Here is a 20,332-nt window from a genome sequence, read left to right as displayed (position 1 = left end):
AGTAAAAAAAAAAAAAAGCTGCTGTAAACATTAACATCAAATATCTTTGGAAAACATTTAAGTCAGGGTGTGAACACCTGAAGAAATCAACACAGTTAAAACTAATTAAATTAAAGCGTAAACAGAAGAATCAAAACCATTTTTTCACATATTTACTTTTTCATTTCAGTGCACGGACATAAAAAGACCAAAAGAGAGAAAAGCAATCGATTTCATTGATTTATTTTCAGCCTCGATGCACGCGTGTGTGTGTGTGTGTGTGTGTGTGTGTGTGCTGCCGTTGATTAGCTCGATATAGCAGTAGGAGGGTAATAATAAATACGATATACGTAGATAACATCCAAGGATCAGCTACCACGGTGAGTTACAGATTACAAAATCTTACAGGAGTACATTAGTTAAACCGAATGTGTGATTACATCATGATTTTTTAACGCTTCAACATCATCTCTTCCGCTTAAATGGAAGAAAATGAACATATTAAAGACTGTAATATTTAAATAGCAATTTTTTACAGCTGCAATTTTACATGAAATTAAAACCAATTTCTCCGTATTCGTCAAATAAATCTCACAACTTAAAGACACGTCACAAGCTTTACCTGAATTAAAAATTAAAGTATTAATCAACTTTGAACTGTCTCCTGTTTCAGCCCAACATGTGTCACCTCATCAAGCAAGAAAAGATCCAACTGAAGAGCAGATCCGCTTTTACAAGCAAGCAGAGACACTACTGCCACCTGTTGGCCACACATGGCACCTGCAGTTGTTGTTGTTTTTAAATCATATTGCAGCTCCACTTTCTTACATTATGACGCAGGTTGGCCGGCCGATGATCCATCAGCTGCCAAATAAACGTGTTTGTCTTTGTGGGAGAAGGATGGTCCAGTTCCATGATGTGCTTCACATCTAAAAAAATGTCAACTCTTGGACTGACTGTTCTCTCCCATAAGAGCAGAAAGGAGTCACCTGCTCATTTTAGGAGTTTCCAGGACGGGCAGTACCTGTCCAGGGGGGGGGGGGGGGGGTCCTCGCTGTGAACACCGACACACATCACTTGTTGTTGAATCACTGTTAAACATTAATCCAGGTGACATATCGACCGCCGGGGGCTTCTCTCTTTCTCATCCAAAGTGTTGCTGCTGTTGTTAAACCGTCATCCTGACTGCCGGGGGGGGGGGGGGGGGCTGGTGGACCTCAGGACACCACGGGGGTCATGTCCCACAGCTGCAGACAAAACACGAGACACCGTCAGGGCGCTGTCAAAGGCCGACGCTCCACGCGGCGTCTTTGATTGGTGATTCTAACAGGATTATATCACAGCCGCATCACAATCTGGTTTGAGACGCGGGTTTGATAAAGACGCTTGCAGACCTTGACGACCTTGTCCGTGCCGGAGGTCAGCAGGTTTCCAGTGGTGGGCTCGTAGTGCATGTAGACGATGCCGTGCTTGCTGTCGTGGAAGGTCGCCGTGGGCGCCCGGCTGGAGGACACAGAGGCGGCGGCGGCGGCGGTTACGTTACTCCGAGCGGCAGCAGAGAGAACCGAGGGCCGGCCGTTACTCACTCCTCGTCGGTGATGGACTCGTGGCAGCTGTCGCACACCCGCACCTCGAACTCGAAGCCCATGAGGGGGATGGCGGAGCGTTTGGACGAACATTTGCCGCACACCGCCTGGCCGCACTTCCTGCAGTGGTGCTGAGAGACACAGGCGGCCGTCAGCGAGCTAGCTTAGCTCAACGGGCCGGGTTCTCCCCCCCCCCGACCGGGACTTGAACTCGAGCCAGTTACCTGTCGTAAGCCGATCTTCTTGCTGTCCCACATCTGTTTGAAGTTCCAGAAGAACGGCTGCTCGCACCTCTGACAGGAGTCGCTGTCAGCCACTCGGGAGTCTGAGAAAGACAAAGTCACAGCGGCCGGATGTTCACATCCGCCGTGTCTCCCCGTTCGGAGGTTCGCGGCGGAAGGAAAGAGCTCCGCCTCCTCGCCCTCTCACCTCCTGCCGCTTCACGTCCATGTTCCAGATGACGATGCCTCCGTCCGAGCTGCAGGAGATGAGCTGGCGGGTGTGAGAGGCGTAACACAAACCCTGAATCTTGTCACTGTTTGCGACAAACACAAACAGATTCATTAGAAGTTATCCAGAAAAACACCAACAAGCCGTTCTGCATCGAATGGCGGCGGCGGCGGCGGCGCCTCCCACCTGTGCCCTTGCAGTTCGATGGCGGTGCCTTTGCGTCCTCCGATGTCCCACATGATGATGGAGCGGTCGGAGCTGCCGGAGAACAGCACCCTCTGGACCGGGTCCCAGCACAGCGCCGTCACGTTACCTGCAGGAAAAGGTACGCGGAGAGGAACCGCTCAAAAAAGGCAAAGACGAAGAGGGCGGAGCTGCACAGAAGGCGCCGCCGCAGCCGAGAGAAACAAGCTTCCCCCCCGGGGAATAGTTAGGATCAGCTGATCACGAGGTGTTTGATTGGGTTTAACGTCTTTAGCTCCTCCCACCTCCGAACACGACGCTCGTACGTAAGCTGGTGATGACTTCTTGTTAAGCAACGTTCAAACATCCGAATTTTAGAACGGGATTCAAGCTCAGCGTTTGCAGCGATCACTTCCAATAGGGATCAATCTATCGATCAATCGGCATCGGGGTGCACGCGTGGGGCGTACCGGTGTGACCCTTGAACGTGGTGACCAGGCTGCAGCTGTCCTGCTCCAGCTTCAGGATGGTCACCTGACCGGACTGGTCCCCGACGAAGGCGTGTCTGGTCTCCACGTCGAACCTGGGATGAGGGCGGAGTCAAGGAAGAACCGGGAAAAACCAGCCGAGCTGCGTGGGAAGAAGGATGTCACATGTTCAATACGGACAAAATCCAATTTGGACAGCAATGAAAGCAGCAAATCTATTTTTACAAACATGCAGCCGATGAGTTTTAGCAGTTTGTTAAGAAGACTTTTTCTTGATTACTTTGTGCCATTGAGGTATTCAGCACAGCTTTTAATGCTTAAAAGTTCAGGTGGTGCGTTTTATAACAAACAAAAATCAAATTACAAGACTCTGAGTTTTTTAATTTTCCGCTTCCAGGGAACCGGATTAAACGGTACGATCCGTCAGACTGAAGTGGAGGCGCATCTAAAGAGCAGCGGTGTTCCCAATAAAACCCAAAGACGCACCAGAAGGGAACTCCAAGCGTGCAGACCTCCGCCACGGTCCGATGGTCCTCTTTAATTAAACAAAAACCCGAATTCAAATTCCCCCAAAAAGGATCAGGGATCCTCCCCCTTCATCTGGATCGGCTGCAACATGTAACGCTTCTTTTTACTGGGTCAGCAGGAGCGGGCTCATTGGTATGGATCGGCGCCGCTCCTGAGCTCCCCACGGCCTTTCATCTGGCCCCATCACAGGAAACTATTCAGACCGTTTCCTTGACGACAGCCAACAGCAGAAAGTAACTAGAGGGTAATCTCAACGTCGCCGCGGCCTTAAAATAGACCGCGTTTCCCACCCGGCGACTTCCACTCCACTCCGTTTAGCAGGAAGCTTAGCTGTCACGCCCCCCCCCCCCCCCCCCCCGAGCGCACAAAGCTCAACTCGGACCAGTAAAAAGGGGGTATCAAAGGATACTGGAGTCCTGACACCCAGGCGGCGGTGTGATGCGCCCCCAGCTGCCGGCCGCTCTCCGAGCAGTGCCAGGTGAAGTTTTTGTCCTGGCCGGTGCTCAGAAGCCACTCCATCTCCAACACGAACAACACAACCGTCACTCTGGCCTGGTGGGCTGCAGGGACGCAGAAGCACACGCTTTAGTCCCAGCGGGGGAGGGGGGGGGGGCGTTCTCGTGTGGAGCGTTCAACCACCACAATAACATCAAAGGTTAAAAACGCTAAAAACGAAATCAGCCTCGGCTTCTTTTCCACACCGTTTGTGACATTGACTCACACACACACACACACACTTCCTGTCTCACCCTGGTACGTGCGAGCCGGGGTCATCTTGTTGTAGTCCTCCGACAGGACGAACTCCTATCAGAGACAGGAAGTGGGGAATGAGTGTCCTCATTTTTATGAACATGAATCGCGCCCGTGTTCCGTTTGTCCCAAATAATAATAATTCCGGCGGCGGCGGCGGCGAGCAGCCGGTGGAGGATCCCACAACCTACTGGGACGCCGACGGCGGAAACAGGTTTTAGCGCCTGCCGGGGGGGGGGGGGGGGGGGGGGGGGCAGGCCGCTAGATGGTGGACTTACGCAGATGCTTCCGGTGTCCGTGCCCACAGACAGCTTCCTGGTCTCCGGGTTGAAGGACATGCAGGAGCACTGCGCTGAAGACACAGAGACACGCAGCGATAACTGAGCCGCACGCCAAACACGAGATGGAACCCCGTTTCCTGTGGGTTCTTTTCTTTTGTTGTTGCAGTGAAATAAAATGAAAATAGATCAGAGAGAGAGCAGCTTTCAGGATTAAAGGGGTTTCTGTAAAGCGTTTAATCGGGTCGGAGGAGAGAACGGCACCGTTTACTGTTTACGCCGAGGTTTAGGAGATAAAAAAAATAATAAACATGGGGACACAAAGTCTCTGCAGTTTGACCTCACGGGACGGAGCACAACAAACAGAGCGCACGGCAATTATCCAGGGTGCCCATGCGTGTATTCTTATCGTCATTGGCCTGTTATTGTTGCCTCCGTTTGTTTGTTAGACGGATTACGGAAGAACTGCAGGATGGATCTATAGATGGGAAAAAAAAATCTGAATATGGGTCTAATTTAGATCCCACTAAATTTTGAGAGTGATCCGGTTACCCATCTGGACACAAAAATAACATTAAAACCAATTTATGGATTCAAAAATCAGTAAAAAAAAAAGAATCACTTTTACTTTTCATTGTTGGTGTGTAAAGATACCAAGAACAATTTAGAACCTATTGATGATCCAGATCAACCATGTGGACGGTGTAAATCCAGTCAGGAGGGGAACAAGCTGATTGGCGGAGGTCTCCGAGTGCTTTTCTAGTTTCTCATGCCATTGTGAATGTTACCAAAAATAAAAAATAAAAGATTAGCAGTTTTAAATTTAAGTTATGTTATGTTAAAAATAAAATAAGACAGAATGTATGTGCAAAAAATAAATGAAAAATACTCTACCGGTAGATTCGTTCTACGTGTATGTCGCGTTATTTAAAATGTTTCACTGTCACATGAAAACTCAAGAAAATTACTGTCAAATCCTTTTAATGAAATTTCAGTTTTTGACACTGCGGCGCCGCAGCAGGAGGGAGGAGGGCGAGCGAGGATGGATCTCGTTTCAGGAGCGCTTCCGAACTGCACGCGGAGGAAGTGTGAACAAAAACAAGGCCTGATCCAAGAAGTGGAAGCCACACGCACGAATGGATAACTTCTTTCTTTATGATTTTACTCCTTTCGTTTCACCTTTAGACGTGACGGAGGAGGAGTCGAGCAGTAAACGTGAACTTACACGGCACCGTGAGGTAGACGCTGGGCCAGTACTGGCCGCTGTCTCTCTTCAGCCAGACCCGGATCGTCCTGCGGGAGGAAACACCACATCAGGGGCGCTGCCGAGATCAATAACTCATGCGCTGAAACCCTCCAGGTTGTTACGCACGGCGTGATGATGGAGCGTGCATGAAGCCCCTCCTACCTGGAAGAACCCGGCCCGGCGGCTCGTTCTGCGGTCGGGAATCAGATTTCTCCGCATGAGGCGCTTCGCCGAGATGAAACTGGATGACTCACCTCGGTGACCTCGGTGACGACCCCCCCCCCCCCCCAGAGTCTCCACCAGGAGTGGTATTTATTGATGAGTATTGATAAAGACAAAAAGAAAACGTGCTCCGATAGGAAACCAAGGGTATTAGAACTCGGAGGGTTCTGCAGTGGCGTCGAATTTAAACCCCCCCCCCCGCCCCTAATGGTCGGGCTGCAGTCCAGAGGACGCGCCGGTCCATGGGGAGGAGGATTACTCTCACAATCGCTTTGGGGAGAATTTAATCCGATTGTGCCAAACATCCAGTCGCGTCATCCGAGAAACGCGCGGTGCCGAAAATTGTTGTTGTTTATTTATTTTATAACAGATTCGTCTCTTCGTTCATGCGACATTAAACGAAACAGAGAAACAAACCAAACCACCGCCATGGGTTCGTCGACCGGAAGTGACACCTGAACGACGAACAAGCGAGGTGCCCGGATAAAACGGTATCGATCCAGAGGCCACGTCTTTACCTGTCCTCCGACACGCTGATGACGCCGTCCTCTTTGGGGATGATGACCGCCGCGCTCACGACGTCCTGGAAAGCCTCGATCTTGCTGAGCAGACATGGCTTCCGAGCCTGCGCTCGGGGCTGGCTTTCGGTCGCCATGGATCGTCGGTGTACGAGCCTCCGTCTGCGGTTCCGGCTCCGCGCAACATAACCCAGCGCGGTCCGGCAGCGAGGTTAGGGTTCGGGCTGGAGCTGCGAGCTAGCCGTCGGTTAGCCCGGTGCTGCAGAGGCTGCCAGTCAGCTGACAACACAGTCTAAGCCCCGCCCACTGCCGGACACCAAGCACTTCCGCTGCACAAAGCGGAAGTGCTGAAGTGGGATCCGTTTGCCAAAATAAAAGCGTCAGCGCTGATATTTAGACCGTGACAAAAAGGTTTTTAGTGAAGACTGCTCTGAGTTACTTTGTGTATCTGATCATGCAATGTGACTATTGAGTATAAATCACCTTGGAATGCTTAAGCAGGAGTGCTACTTTATAATATAATACCCTTCATAAAAGGCTAATAAACTAAATATAAATGAATCAAAGTAGTTAATTGCTTTCTTGCTGTAGTGATTTCATACTGGGATTGAGTGTAATAATAATAAATAAGGTAAAAAATACAAAGATCTGGAAATTGAGGTCACAAGAATGCGGGGGACAAAGTTAACGCATTTTTCATGCGTGATATTTTTTCAAACCGTTAGTTTACTGTCTTCTGTTCTTAAATGTTGTGTTTTATCTTCAATATATTCAACAACAACAACAATGACACGTGACTTGAAAAAACTCAAGCAGTCTATATCTTGTTGACGCGTTCGTAAAAGTCAAGAAGCGCTTGGACAAGTATTTCCGGTCACATTTGTCTGTACTTCAAATAAAAGTTTGAAAGAAAAGGTAAATAAAAGTAATTATGTACGAAAAATTAGAAGTTGAATAATTTTATGAATGTTTTAGGCCCAGGTGAATGAAAGAACATGACCTGTTTTTTCACACAAAAAACAGCACACCAACAAATGTAAGCGTCATACATTTCGGGCGTGGTTTGTCTTCCACCAGAAGTGATGGCAGCAGGAATTCTCATTTTCATGGACAAGTACAATTTCCACATGTCGTTCCGTGGGATGATTTTCCAAACTTTAGTTGAAGCTGCTTGGTAACACTTGCTCATTCAACAAACCACACATGTTTTAAGTGTTGTTATCAGGGGCGTCACTAGGTTTTAAGGACAGGGGGGCTTAGCCCCCTAAAATAGGCCTAACGACGCCACTGGTTGTTATAGCTTCAGGATCCTTAGTGCGTTTTTAAACACTTCACTGAAGACGCGTCATAAATAATCTTATTCTGAAAATTTCCAGCAACACGCCGGAAAAAGAACTGTTGTGTTGCCCAAGAGAACTCTGTCAAACAAGAAGCAATGGACCTCCCTACCCTGCCATCAGATGGTTTCCTCCTGTTTTTGCGGAAGTGGTGATGTTCTCCAAGGATCAACGTTCTGCATTGCACAATCGCGCATATCTGACTCAGTGGCTGAAGTGGCGTCATGAGTGGATTCTCAAATCAGCCAGAACTATGTGCAGTGGACTGGAGGGGGGGGGGGGGGGGCATATTCTTAAGTGTGTGAGAAATGACTTCAGATTCAGTATAGGCGACATGTTTGTGTCCAGAAAGAACTAATAGGAAGCCATTGAAAGAAATCTGCCTAATACGCTCCACTTAAAAAAAAAGAAAGGAAGAAAAGCTCACTTTTTATTAAATTAGAAAACACATAATTTAATCCGAACTTTGTATCTTGTTGCACAAAGGGGAATAGAAGACAAATAGAAGACATTTTAGCGCTGCAGGGTGTGTGAGTGCGTGCGTGCGTGCGCTCACATGTCAATCCCTCGCATCTAACCTGTCTTCCTTAAGATCGTTTTTCGCAGAAACGGTTCTGTCTTTATTTGGTGATCACATGAAAAACAGCTGCCATGTTTGTCCCAGAGTGGTTTCTCAGTATCCGGGTGTTCCCGGGCAGACATTTAACTGTTTGATCTTGTCCATCTTTGCACGGCAGTTTGTCCCTCCTGTCTTCAGGGATGTCTTTCAGCAGCAGCCCACGCCCGTGTACATAGGATAAAGTAAATGCTATTATGTAATCAGCTCTCAGGACACAAAGACATATTCCGACATAATGCGTGTTAAAACGTCTCTATTAACGCGCAGATGGACATCCGGTCGTTTCATGTACTGTGTAGTACATTCTTAAACACATAATCAATGTAGAGAGAATCATTTCCTCGCATTCCTGCCTCTGAGACAAGCGCGCATGCGCAGGAGTCCCAATTTGGATATGGTGATTCGGGGGGTTTCGGACGACCAATGGGGAGCGAGCATTCACACGCACGTGACGCTGAAGGACCGCTTGGGAGGCGTGGCCAAGCGTGGGGCTTACACTAAAACCAGCGGTGAAGACACAGCGCAGTCAGTGTAGGGAGAAGCAGGGACTCACTATGAGGGGGAACTTTGTTACTATGAAACTTGGAAATATTAGCAAAATATCGTAAAAATTATCAAAATCCCTCTTGAATCAATAACCTGCCCCGAGGGTTAGCGGCTCCTAGCTTAGTTCGCCCGGGAAGGGTCTCCGGACTCGCCGTTCTTACACTTTTATTTTTGAAAGAATGTGTGAGACAGTTAGCAGGCTAGCTAGCTAGAGCTAGCTGAGCTAGCTCAGGGGGGGTGATACAAGGCGGGCAGGAGAACAAAAGATTATTTTTCCGGTTTTTTGGTGGGGGGGTCGTTGAACTGACACCAAGTCCATGCAGAACGTGTCATTAGCATCACAATGCCCGTTTTACTTTTTCTGATAGACACGTCCGCTTCAATGAACCAGCGCACCCATCTGGGCACTACCTATCTGGACGTAGCAAAAGGCGCTGTTGAGACTTTTATGAAGGTACTGTAAACCCCCCCACCCGCGCCCCCACCCCCCCCGGGGAACACGCTCGCATTTGGGAGATGTCAAAAAGCCCGATCTCTCCGGTAACCCGCTAACGACTCTCTCCTATCTATGTGTCTGTCTCCCCGCAGCTCAGAGGCAGAGATCCGGCCAGCCGAGGGGACCGGTACATGTTGGTAAATTTTGAAGACGTTCCGTTTGGGATAAAGGTAGATTTTGGTTTTCGGGTCGTGTCCCATATCCATCGCTCCCACCACGTTGTGATCACCACATCAAATTGTGTCTGGCGGGGGTGGGGGTGGGGGGGGAATCTTCAGGAGGAGCTTTCATACCCCTTTTAAAACATGGCCGACATTTTGTTTCGGTGCGAGCAGCAAGGGATTCTGGGTGTTATTTATGCAGGGAGGAGGAGGAGGAGGAGGAGGACAGACTCGCTTACTTTACTTGTTTGGACCAATTTGTCACAGAACTCAATGCGACTTTGACTTTATTATTCAGAACCTCGCCTCTTAGTTGTTGTCATATTATTGACCCGATGGCGGAAGTGACGTCATTCCCGTGTCATTTCTGACTCCTCCAATTGAACTGTTTGACAAGTTGTCTGGTGATCACAACAGTGGGTTTATTTATCTAAAAAAAAAAAAAAAAATGCGTGTGTTATTAACAAAAATATTTTATTTATCGTTGTTTTTTTCATTATTTAAAAAAAAAAAAAAAAAAAAAACACCAAAAGGCTGGATGGAAGGAGAGCCACGCCACGTTCATGACCGAGTTGAGGAATCTTCAAGCAACAGGATTGACAACTATTGGCCAGTCCCTGAGGACCGCTTTTGATTTGCTAAATCTCAATAGATTAGTGACTGGGATAGACAACTATGGACAGGTACGTAGCACTGAAGGAGGCGGCCAAGACAGCCACCTCCCCATGCCCCGCCCCGCCCCCCCCCAGTCTTACAAGCATCAAACACCTGCACCTTGTGACACCCCGCCCACAAACACAACACCTCAGCGACCTTTAGTGACGTCGCAGTCTCTTTTTGTTTTTGTCGACCAAAACACAATAGACGTGCGTCAACAAGTGTAACGATGGCCGTTCTGTCAAACATGCGGTTCCGCCTCGTCTCCTGAGGCGTGTTTAAAGTCAAATATTAACCCAACATATAATTGTAAGTAATTGTATTTGTAAGACATTAAGCCGCCTGTGCTTTCTTTCATATTCTCGTCCCTTGTTTTTGAGTATTTTTATTTTTTTACATTTTACTGAAACACCTTGAGTTGCTGATTTTTTATTTTTTTTTAAAACTCAAATCCAGATCATTGATAAGGATTTATCTGGCGTGTGTCACTTGGGTATTCTGCTGCGACCGGATGCGAGGATGCTAAACTCGTAGCTGTCGCGCTCCAGTCTGTCCGTTTGGGTTCACTCGCTGCGTCGAACCTGCTTTGCAGCAGGAACCGGGGTAAAACTAACCGAGACCAAAACGACAACAGGTATAGGCTAAGCCGTCCCACTAAGTCTAATTATTGGAATATTACTGGCCCAGTTCCAACAAAGCGCGGCCTGACGGTCCGACCGGTTCACGTCTCCAGCGTTCCGACCTACGGACGAAGGTGCGGCTCGCTGACTCGTCTTCCCTCGTCCTTATCGCCATGTAGCAGAAACGCATCAAAGGTTTAAAGAAAAGAAAGAAGAGGCACAAAGCACCTTCTGTTCTCTGGAAATGCGGTGCAGGCATTAGATGTGAGTGTGGACTCACCTGGTCCACATCCAGGTGAGCCCCGTCCACAACGCATGTCCAACACGCTCTCAGGGCGTCCATGTCCACACACTGGCTGAGGGTTGGGGTAATCCCGTCCCTCTCTGGTCACCAGTGACCTCTAATGACAAGATGGTAGTATTTATACTCCACTGACCCCCCCCCCCCCCCCCCCCCGTGCCTCTGCAGAGCTGGGAAAAAGGCTTAAAATAAAAGGCCCGCTCCCCGCTGACATCAGAACTAACATAATGACTAGTAATTAGAACGTGAGGGTGGCGTAAACGGCCACCGTTGAGCGACTGGGAGGAATGATTCTGTTCATTTATCCGTCTTTATATTTAAGAATAGCGCAGTTCAGCTTCAGCTTTCTACAGCGCCCCCCCCGTATCGTTTCTTTTACCGATGAGTTGACTTTGCGTCCGAGCTTCTCTGAGATCTTCTCAGCCGGCGTGTTTTTAATTTCACTTTTTTTGTTTCCCTGGAGCGGAGCACGCAAACCAGTTTAGTTTTTTTTCAAAAGGGGAAGTGGAATTTCTGTGCGACACGAAATTAAAGCGGTTTCACTGCTTAAAAGTCACAATTGTTGCCACTAAAAACGAACTTCCTCTGAACGATTGTATGAAGCGCTTCTCCCTTTGAGCCCTGAAACATGACGCGGGCTTCATCAGCGCTCTGTCGACGGACCGCGTTTCAATCAGCCGAAGACCAAAGCTGATGTTCGGTCGCGTCTCCCGTCGATCTCCGTCGGGGGGGGGGGGAGGGGGGGCAGGCGGAGACGTCCCTGCGGCGAGGACCGGCGTGCTTGCCCGGGCCGGGGAGGCTACGGCTCAGTTCGACCCGTCGCTTCTTGCTTTGGGAATGACTCGTTTGTGTCTTCGCAGGGCAGGAATCCCTTTTTCCTCGAGCCCGCCATCATCATCGCCATCAGCGACGGCAACAAGTTGACCAGCGGCAGCGGCGTCCAAGAGGAGGTGAGCCGGAGCGCTCCGGTCAGGAGTCGCTCTTCCTCCTAAATGACTGACTCATCTCCTCCTTCCAGCTCCACCTCCCTCTGACCACGCCGCTGCCCGGCAGCGAGCTGACCAAGGAGCCGTTCCGCTGGGACCAGCGTCTGTTCGCTCTGGTGCTGCGCATCACCGGCAGCACGTCCGTGGAGCCCGAGCCCCTCGGCGGGGTCCCGCCCGACGACTCCCCCATCACCCCCATGTGTGAAGTCACTGGAGGTAGGCGCACGCGGAGGAGGAGGAGGAGGAGGCGGAGTTTGGGTTGGGATGTCATTTTGTTTCGTGGAGCAAGTTCGCGCGGGAGGAGCCCCATGGTGGCCGAGGGCCCGCGGAACACGCAGCCTATCCGTTTACTGCTGGTGATTATACGAGCCGGTGAACGGGTGCACGCCGAGGTCACTCGAGGTGAAGCTGGGTGGCGGCGAACGGCTGGAAGGTGGAAACGAACGTGTGTAACGTGAATTCTGATTCATGCGACCTTGGAGAAAGAACCCCGAGCAGCATAACAGATTCAAAGCGAGGTTTCGTGCGTCTTCTTGTGTGGAGAGGTTAGACGGTAAACAATGAATGCTCTGAGGATGGGTTGATAAATGAAGGGTTCTTCTTTTCATGAGGAAAAACAACATTCAGAACATTTCCAAAATAAAGAAGCTCTAGTTTGCCGCTGATCTTCCATCATTTGCGGGCGTCGGATGAGCGTCACGGATACCAAAGGACAAACGTTCACAGTAAATGTTCTCGTTTGAAACTGCGCGAGTTCAATCTGCGGCCACCAGAGGCCGCTAAACCGCACGTGAGAGCTTTCAAGGTGTTGAAACCTAAAGCTTTAACAGGTTCTAGCCGTGAAATGTGGGCACGGCGTGTGATGAAGTTCTGTGGTGCAGGGCGGTCCTACAGCGTGTTCTCCCAGCGGATGTTGAACCAGTGTCTGGAGTCGCTGGTGCAGAAGATCCAGAGCGGAGTGGTGATTAACTTTGAGAAGACCGGGCCGGACCCCCCTCCTCAAGAAGGTGAGACCCCCCCCCCCCCACCTCGCCAACGCCCTCCGACCTTTAACTGTTCGTTTTACCTTCCTCTGTCCCCCGTCTCCAGACGCTCCTGCTGAGCCTCAGAAGTCCGGCGCGCAGCCCTGGCATTGTTGCCACAAGCTTATTTACGTACGGCCCAACCCTAAAACCGGCGTCCCCATCGGTCACTGGCCCATCCCCGAGGCCTTCTGGCCCGACCAGAACTCGCCAACTCTGGTAAAGAACTACAGAATATATATTTTTTTTAAAAAGTCTCCTTTTTTATATAATAAAATCTTTGACAGTCATCAACGTCGTTGTAAGCGCGCATTTTTTTTTTTTTTTCCTTTTCGCATGATTTGATGCTAGCGCAGAACGTCAAATGGATACTGACGGTATTTACTTCCTGCTTTGTGCCCCGCCCAGCCCCCACGCTCCGCCCACCCCCACGTCCGTTTCTCCTGTCTGGACGCGGAGCCCATGGTGATCGACAAGGTGCCCTTCGACAAATATGAGCTGGAGCCTTCGCCTCTCACGCAATACATCCTGGAGAGGAAGTCCCCGCACACCTGCTGGCAGGTAGCGGAAACACAACGGCGCTAATTTGGAGCGTTGCGCGTTCCACCGTGTTAGCTAGCGTCCCCGAGTGTCCTTTTGTTGGTTGGTGATAAGGGATTGAACCAGCGGGAGCAAACATGCTAGGCGCTGAGTTTAGCTTGTGTTTGCATGCTAGCATATAAAATGCTACGTGCTAAACGTCTGTGTAGCATTCAGGGGATTTAAGATTTGATGTTATGCTAAATGTAGATTTGAGTGAGTATGATGAGTTTCATCTCGGTGCCACGCCCCTTTTTTTGCTGCCACTTAATACCAAGTTTTAGCCGTTTGCTAACATTTTCCCACCAATTTTCACTCATTCGTAATTTTTTTTGTTAAACTGCAGCAGACGTGTGTCGAGAAGTGTTAGCAGCGTTGCTAATGCCGGTGACGCTAATGGGTTAGCGTGGCTCAGGGCTACAGATCCCCATGTTCACCTGTTCTCTTCGTCGCAGGTGTTCGTCTGCAACAGTGCCAAATACAGCGACCTCGGCCAGCCGTTCGGCTACTTAAAGGCCAGCACGGCTCTGAACTGTGTCAACTTGTTCGTGATGCCCTACAATTACCCCGTGCTTCTGCCCCTTCTGGGTAAGACCGGCGGATTGCGTCACATTTTTCCCTCCTAATTGTTTCTTTAAGTGCCTTTTTTTTTTTACACCTGTGGTGACTTTTCTTTTGGGTTTTTTTTTTACAGACGACTTGATAAAAGTGCACAAATTCAAGCCCACCATCAAATGGCGGCAGTCCTTTGAGAACTACTTGAAGACCATGCCTCCCTACTACATCGGGGTCAGTGGACTTTATATCTTCTTCCTTCTCTGTTATTTTGGCATGAAAGACGTTTGACTGGTTTCTTCTCGGCGCTCTTTCACCAGTCCCTCCGGAAGGGTCTGAGGATCATGGGAGCGCCGAACCTGCTGGCCGACAGCATGGAGTACGGCCTGAGCTACAGCGTGGTCTCCTACCTGAAGAAGCTCAGCCAGCAGGTGAGCGGGGCTGTGGCGTTGCGATGCCCGTGCAGGCGGGCCGGTCGGCTCGATTTAAAAACGCAAAGCAAAATGCGTATTTCGGTTTCTTCTTCCAGTCAAAAATCGAGTACGACCGCCTCATTGGCTCGATTGGTAAGAAGTTCGCGCCAGAGGCCGGCATCAAGGTGCGCTGGCGGGGGGGAGGTATATCTCACGCCCAGCGGCGGGACTTCATCCAGCAGCTCCAGAGCCTCTCGGGGGAGGCCCCCACGCTGCCCATGGAGCTCAACCCCAAAGAGTTCCAGGGCTTTCACCTGGCGCTGCTCGGCAAGGTACGACTGGAAGTCCTCCTAACTCTCTCCGTCCGTCCTGAGCGGATCAGATGTCCCCTCGCTCTTACGGCCATGTCTCCGTGTCCTTTACCAGAGCCTGAAGCCGCAGAGCTTCAGGAATCCCTACGACATCCCGCGCAGCCACCTGCTGGACCAGCTCAGCCGGATGAGGAGGAACCTGTTCAGCACCAGCGTCTGCAACCTCAGAGGACAGGACTCCGGTAAGTCAGGGGGGGAAGCGCCTCACGTACTGGGGAGACTGTCAGTGACCCCCCCCGTGTCTTCTGTCCAGACCAGCTCCACAGCGTGCCAATAGCCCAGATGGGCAACTACCAGGACTTCCTCAAAGCCGCTCCTCAACCCCTTCGAGACGCAGACCCCGAGCAGCCCAAACGCCTTCACACGTTCGGCAACCCCTTCAAACTAGACAAGAAGGTAAGTCCCCCGCCAGACCCCCCCCCCCCCCCCCCCCCCTCAGTAACCGACAGATGAAGATCAATGAGGGACGTCCCTCTCTTCTCTCAGGGCATGATGATCGACGAGGCGGACGAGTTCGTGACGGGCCCTCAGACCAAAGGGAAGCGACCAGGAGACGGCAGCAACCTGCCGGGCGGGGGACCCAAGAGGCGGCGCTGCATGTCGCCTCTGCTTCGTCTGGGAAGAGCTTACACCCCCCCAGTAACGCCGCCCGCCAGCCCCCGGCCAACAGCGGGTCAGATTTACCAGAGTGAACCGTCCTACCGTGCAAAATCTCGCCGCGCAATGTCCCGAAAGGTTTTTGCGAATGCGAGAAGACGCCATTTTAGATTCAGTGTGTTGCTGCGAGAAGTGTCTTTAGCTCGTTAGCAGCGATGCTATCTACATCTCGAGCTGAGATTTGGAGACTTTAGAGACTTTAGTGTTGTAATAGATCAGTTTAAACCAGCTTGTTACTTACATCATTCTACAATTCTTCATGGGGTTACTAGAGGTCAGAGCTAAAGGCAGCCGTCGTATTGATCGCTCGATCGATACACGTCGACGATTCGATCCTGAATCGTGTTGCGTCTCTGAATCTGCAGAGGCGGACACGGATGACGGAGCGCCGGAACCGGACCTGATCATCAACCACCTGGACCAGAATCACTACTGCCCAGACAGCGGCTCAGACTTTGAGACGGATCATCCCCCCCCCGGGCCGATCGACCACCAGGAGAACCACGCGGACCCGCAAGACCTCCGGCACCGGGACGACGAGGAGAACGGGCAACCCCCGGCGGACGAGCCGCCGCCGCCGCCGGGCTGCGGGGGCGGGGTGGAGATGGTGCTGGTGGACGACCAGGCGCCGCGCTACCTCTCGCCTTCGGCTCTGAAAAAGCACATTCACGCCGAGACGACGAAGGTCAACAACGAGCTGAGGGCGCTCATCGTGAAGGAGATCCGGAAGCCCGGCAGACGTACGTAAAACCAGGCGGCGGGGATGCTAGCGCTGCTAGCGTTAGCGCTGCTGCAGCAGAGCCTGGTCTCAGGCACACGGTTAACGCAGTCGTCCTCGTTCGCTCTCTGTTTCCAGACTTCGGCAAGATCTTCCTCCTCCTGAAGGAGACCCAGGGCACTCTGGACACCCGGATCATCTTCGTCCAGAACGTCATCAAAGAGGCGTCCAGGTACGGAGTCGAGCCCCCCCTGTGATGTCACCCTGACCCTGCTGCGTTTCTCTTGGCCGCAAAAACAAACTGTAACGTTGAATTCCATTGCTTTGCTCAAAGGTTCAAGAAGCGCGTTCTCATCGAGCAGCTGGAGAACTTTATGGAGGAGATCCACAGCAGATCCAGCAACATGAACCACGTGGACACGTTCTGAGGGGGGGGGTCGATTTGTTTTGCACGCGCAGGGAGCGCATTCTCCAGCCAATCCGAACAGGAACGCGACGGCGCATCTCATTGCTTGGCGATGAAACGTCGACCGGCACGGCGAGGGCCCGTGTTCAGAGGAAGGGGGGGGTCGAGGGGTGTGCCCCCCCGCCGTGTTGACGGGTGAAACGTTCTACACTCCGATAACCGAAGAGCTCCTGTTGGCTTTAAGAGTACGGCCGAGCCCCGTCGCGTTCTCCTCTCGAGGTTCCCCAACCAGACTGATAATCAGCATCGAGCAGTAACTTATGATAAATAACTTGTGGAATCCTCGGGGGGGGGGGGGGGGGGGATCAATCCCGTTGTCATGTTTGCCTTGAGACGATAAACTCAGACCACAGAATAAAGCTGAACGATCAATGCGTCATTGGTGATAAACGTCGACTCGCAGGGACAACAAGCTCAGGAACTGATCGGACTCGAATGCATCATGATCAGCAATAACCTTGAACCCCCCCCCCTCCCCATTTCAATTCCTACTTGAGCCTGAAACAGCCGACAACCCACACTGTTGTCCCGGAGTGTTGGTGAATGGATGAACATCCCCCTCCCCCCCCCCCCCCCGCCTTCAATCGCAAACCAACTTCTTGTCTCTTAACCGTCGATGCACTCGATTCAATTTTGGATTTTTTATTTAATGTATTTGAAAATAAAAATTTTGTTGCGGGAAAAAAGAATTGTTCTCGTTGCCAGACCTGCTGAATTTTCTCACAAACGGTCTGAATATTGAGGTCGAGAGTTCAAGAGTTGATTTGTGATTCAGAGGGCCAGCCCGCTTCTGTTCCCTCCCCTCCTTGGACCGGGACCAAAAGTTTGCCATACTTGTCTGTGTTTGTGAAGAGGCTGCTACCAAAATAGTATTTTGAATACACTGTAAAGATGTAAATAACCCTAGAGTACTATTTAAAGAGAATGTTCAGTGGAAAATGGCCTTTTTGTAAGTATTTCCATGAATAAAGTTTCTATTTTACACTGTGAAAGGCCATGTAAATAAAGTGTTCTGAAAAAAAAATGCCACTCCATGTGTCTGTCTATTTACACCCCGAGTGTAAAAATATGTATTAAATATTTGCTTTGATTTGATTTGGCTCATGTAATTTCCATCCTGTGAAGAAAGTTTGTGAATTGAACATTTCTTTCATTTCTTTGTTGGAAATTGATGCGCCTTATATTTGGGTCAGCCCTTTCATGTGTCCACTAGGGGGCGCAAAGCAGAACTTTGATCCCAGACACGTTTGGATAGTTTTCCACTCCTGCTTTCTGTGTGTAAAAACATTGCGATGATGATGTCTCTCTTTTATTTCCACGTCCAGACGTTTCTGATTTAAGGGTTCTAGAGAGACTTCTAAATGTCACGCCCCAATCTCCACCCCGAATCCTGCGAATAGTCACGGTGGCCGAGAGGTTAAGGCGTTGGACTCGAAATCCAATGGGGTTTCCCCGCACAGGTTCGAATCCTGTCCGTGACGGATGATTCTCTTGATAACATATTTCTATTTCACAGAGAGAGTTGTAAAATAGAAATATATTTACACAACGACTTTGTACAACGTGCTCTCTCTACATGCAGGCTTTAGACAGGCCCTACCTAACCTGGAGCATTCAGGCCCCTTTAGCTCAGCGTCAGGGAACAGTTGATAAAAACTAAATACTCTCCTTTCTACTCGTTTCTTGTAAAAAGGTCAAAAGCACTCCTCTGTGGGGTCACGGTGGCCGAGAGGTTAAGGCGTTGGACTCGAAATCCGATGGGGTTTCCCGCACAGGTTCGAATCCTGTCCGTGACGTTCATCTTTTAAGGCTACCAGCAGCTCGACCTGTCGGGACTTGACTTCAGAACTGGTTGGAGTCCAGTTTCAACTTTTAACTTATAGTGTTGAGTCTGGATAGATGAAGAGACTCAACATTGTTGTTGTGAGAACATATTTAAAAATATATCAAAGTTTCAAAGTATCTGGAGTACTGAACAGGATCACTGGAGGGACAGGATAAGAACGCTACACTCTTAGTATTCATAAAGTGCAGTAAATACAAAACGGTCGAGGCATCCTGACAGACGAGCGTCGGTCCTCTCCCCATCCTGCAGGACTCGCGAGTTCACATCGTGGAGGAAGAGAAGCAGCAGCTCCTGCTCTCAGTTTGTTGGTAATTAAAGGCCCTGACCTCTCGACCCCTGGGGGGGGAGGGGGGGGGGGGGGGGGGGAGCTGCAGGAGGGGTTAATGAGATTAGAGCTGGTGTGGAGGCAGGTATTACGGCTCCAGACACCACTGTGCTCTGCGGGGGCCAGCAGCAGCAGCACCGCTCCACGCCACCTGGTACCAACAGCCCTGAGGGACACCAACAGCCTCCCTCTGGCCCCACGAGGAGCGAGCTGACCCCACCGTTTCAGAAACCTGGATCCAACCCCCACCGTTCACCTCGTATCGAGGGTTGGCCCCGAGCTGCAGCAGTTTCTGCATCATCTTGTTAACAATAGAATAAACAAACTGACAGAGGTAATAAAATCCCGCCTGTACTTAAAAGGCTGAATTATTATTTTTATTTTGACCTCGTATAAAATTATTATAATGTATTTTTTTTCATTTTAATATATTGTCAAAGGGACTACACTGTTTTTGAAAGTCGATACTTGCCCCTCACCCACAACCATCATCAACAAACACTTCAAGAAACCATCCGGAGTTCGCATCTTTCAGGATTCACCTGAAAATATAGAAATAATAACTTTAAATTGATTTATCGACACAACAGTATAAGCAGCATCTCAATTTTCATGATCATTATAAAAACTCTTATTCATATTTTCCATGTTTATTGCATCTTTAGGAAATTAGAGCGTTCGGTGCATTTGTTTTTATTTTAATTCATTGTTTGTTTGTTTGTTCCCCGCCCCTGCCCGGTTTCGGATTTGCTGCTCCGGGACATGCCTCCCTCCCCGGCTCCTTATATCCCCCCGGGGGGCTGCAGGAATCCCGGACGCGTGGTACGGACGTCGCCGACGGAGAGCGCAAACACCCCCTTTAAACACCAACTTATGACTGAGAGGAGGACCGAACCACAGCCCGACAGAACCGACCCACACAGCCTGGGAGAGACAGCCTGGGAGAGGACAGGACAGCTGGAGACAGAAGAAGGACACTCCCTCACCTGTCCGCAGGTAGGACCCATAGAAGTTACATTAAAGCCATGAAGGATCCTATACTAATGCAAAAAGTTGCTGCTGCTGCTGATGAAAAAACCAGTTGCACAACTATATCCCATAATCCTTTTGTTAATTGAGATGGGATTTTTTCAGATTTCGCACTAAATAAAATTATGGGACACTTTCAAGAATGATTCTTCTTTAAAAAAAAAACAGATTAGTTTACGTTTTGCTCATCCCAGTAAATATCACAACAAGGACACAGAGCTAAAAGGCTGCGTGTTTTATTATTTGGAGAAAGGTAACTTCTTCCTGATTTCTTTTTGCATCAGACCCAATAAAAGCTGAATGGAAGGACGGGGCTCAGTTTTGCTGCATCAGAGGGAACTGATTCAAATCACCTGAAACCAGAAGAAGATGGTTTCCCGTTTCTTCACCGCTCTGTCCT

General features: G+C 50.0%; 2 protein-coding genes and 2 non-coding genes across 4 annotated transcripts; 3 read left to right on the top strand and 1 right to left on the bottom strand.

Annotated features, from left to right (window-relative positions):
• Positions 1-1,034: 1,034 nt before the first annotated feature.
• wdfy2 (WD repeat and FYVE domain containing 2) lies at positions 1,035-6,365 on the bottom strand. Its single transcript, XM_068746316.1, is given in 13 exon segments — positions 1,035-1,226; positions 1,374-1,482; positions 1,566-1,696; positions 1,790-1,878; positions 1,881-1,890; positions 1,995-2,100; positions 2,202-2,328; positions 2,669-2,781; positions 3,624-3,774; positions 3,964-4,018; positions 4,243-4,316; positions 5,468-5,535; positions 6,229-6,365. Coding segments are annotated over 13 exon segments (1,200 nt in total). The 3' UTR covers positions 1,035-1,196.
• A 2,708-nt stretch (positions 6,366-9,073) lies between these two features.
• Positions 9,074-16,973, top strand: ints6 (integrator complex subunit 6). Its single transcript, XM_068746207.1, has 18 exons — positions 9,074-9,184; positions 9,319-9,396; positions 9,921-10,070; positions 11,826-11,915; positions 11,984-12,167; positions 12,833-12,958; positions 13,041-13,192; positions 13,382-13,534; positions 14,008-14,140; positions 14,247-14,341; positions 14,428-14,538; positions 14,637-14,852; positions 14,947-15,073; positions 15,145-15,287; positions 15,378-15,564; positions 15,914-16,288; positions 16,405-16,498; positions 16,601-16,973. Exons 1-18 carry the CDS (start codon positions 9,074-9,076, stop codon positions 16,692-16,694), a joined length of 2,619 nt encoding a protein of 872 aa, XP_068602308.1. The 3' UTR covers positions 16,695-16,973.
• A 1,158-nt stretch (positions 16,974-18,131) lies between these two features.
• trnas-cga (transfer RNA serine (anticodon CGA)) lies at positions 18,132-18,213 on the top strand. Its single transcript has one exon. It is a non-coding gene; the product is annotated as a tRNA-Ser (tRNA).
• Positions 18,214-18,447: 234 nt separating this feature from the next.
• Positions 18,448-18,528, top strand: trnas-cga (transfer RNA serine (anticodon CGA)). The gene has a single exon. It is a non-coding gene; the product is annotated as a tRNA-Ser (tRNA).
• Positions 18,529-20,332: the final 1,804 nt, after the last annotated feature.

This window comes from Brachionichthys hirsutus, chromosome 12, assembly GCF_040956055.1.
Source record: "Brachionichthys hirsutus isolate HB-005 chromosome 12, CSIRO-AGI_Bhir_v1, whole genome shotgun sequence".
NCBI lineage: Eukaryota > Metazoa > Chordata > Actinopteri > Lophiiformes > Brachionichthyidae > Brachionichthys > Brachionichthys hirsutus.
Note: the sequence above shows the minus strand (reverse complement) of the source record. Positions and strands in the feature narration are given on the sequence as shown.

Excerpts from the sequence above, each read along its gene's own strand:
- ints6 (XM_068746207.1), top strand. The coding sequence starts at position 9,074 with ATGCCCGTTTTACTTTTTCTGATAGACACGTCCGCTTCAATGAACCAG. Across the intron at positions 12,959-13,040 it reads GGACCCCCCTCCTCAAGAAG|ACGCTCCTGCTGAGCCTCAG; the intron begins GTGAGACCCCCC and ends CCCCGTCTCCAG. Across the intron at positions 16,289-16,404 it reads GATCCGGAAGCCCGGCAGAC|ACTTCGGCAAGATCTTCCTC; the intron begins GTACGTAAAACC and ends CTCTGTTTCCAG.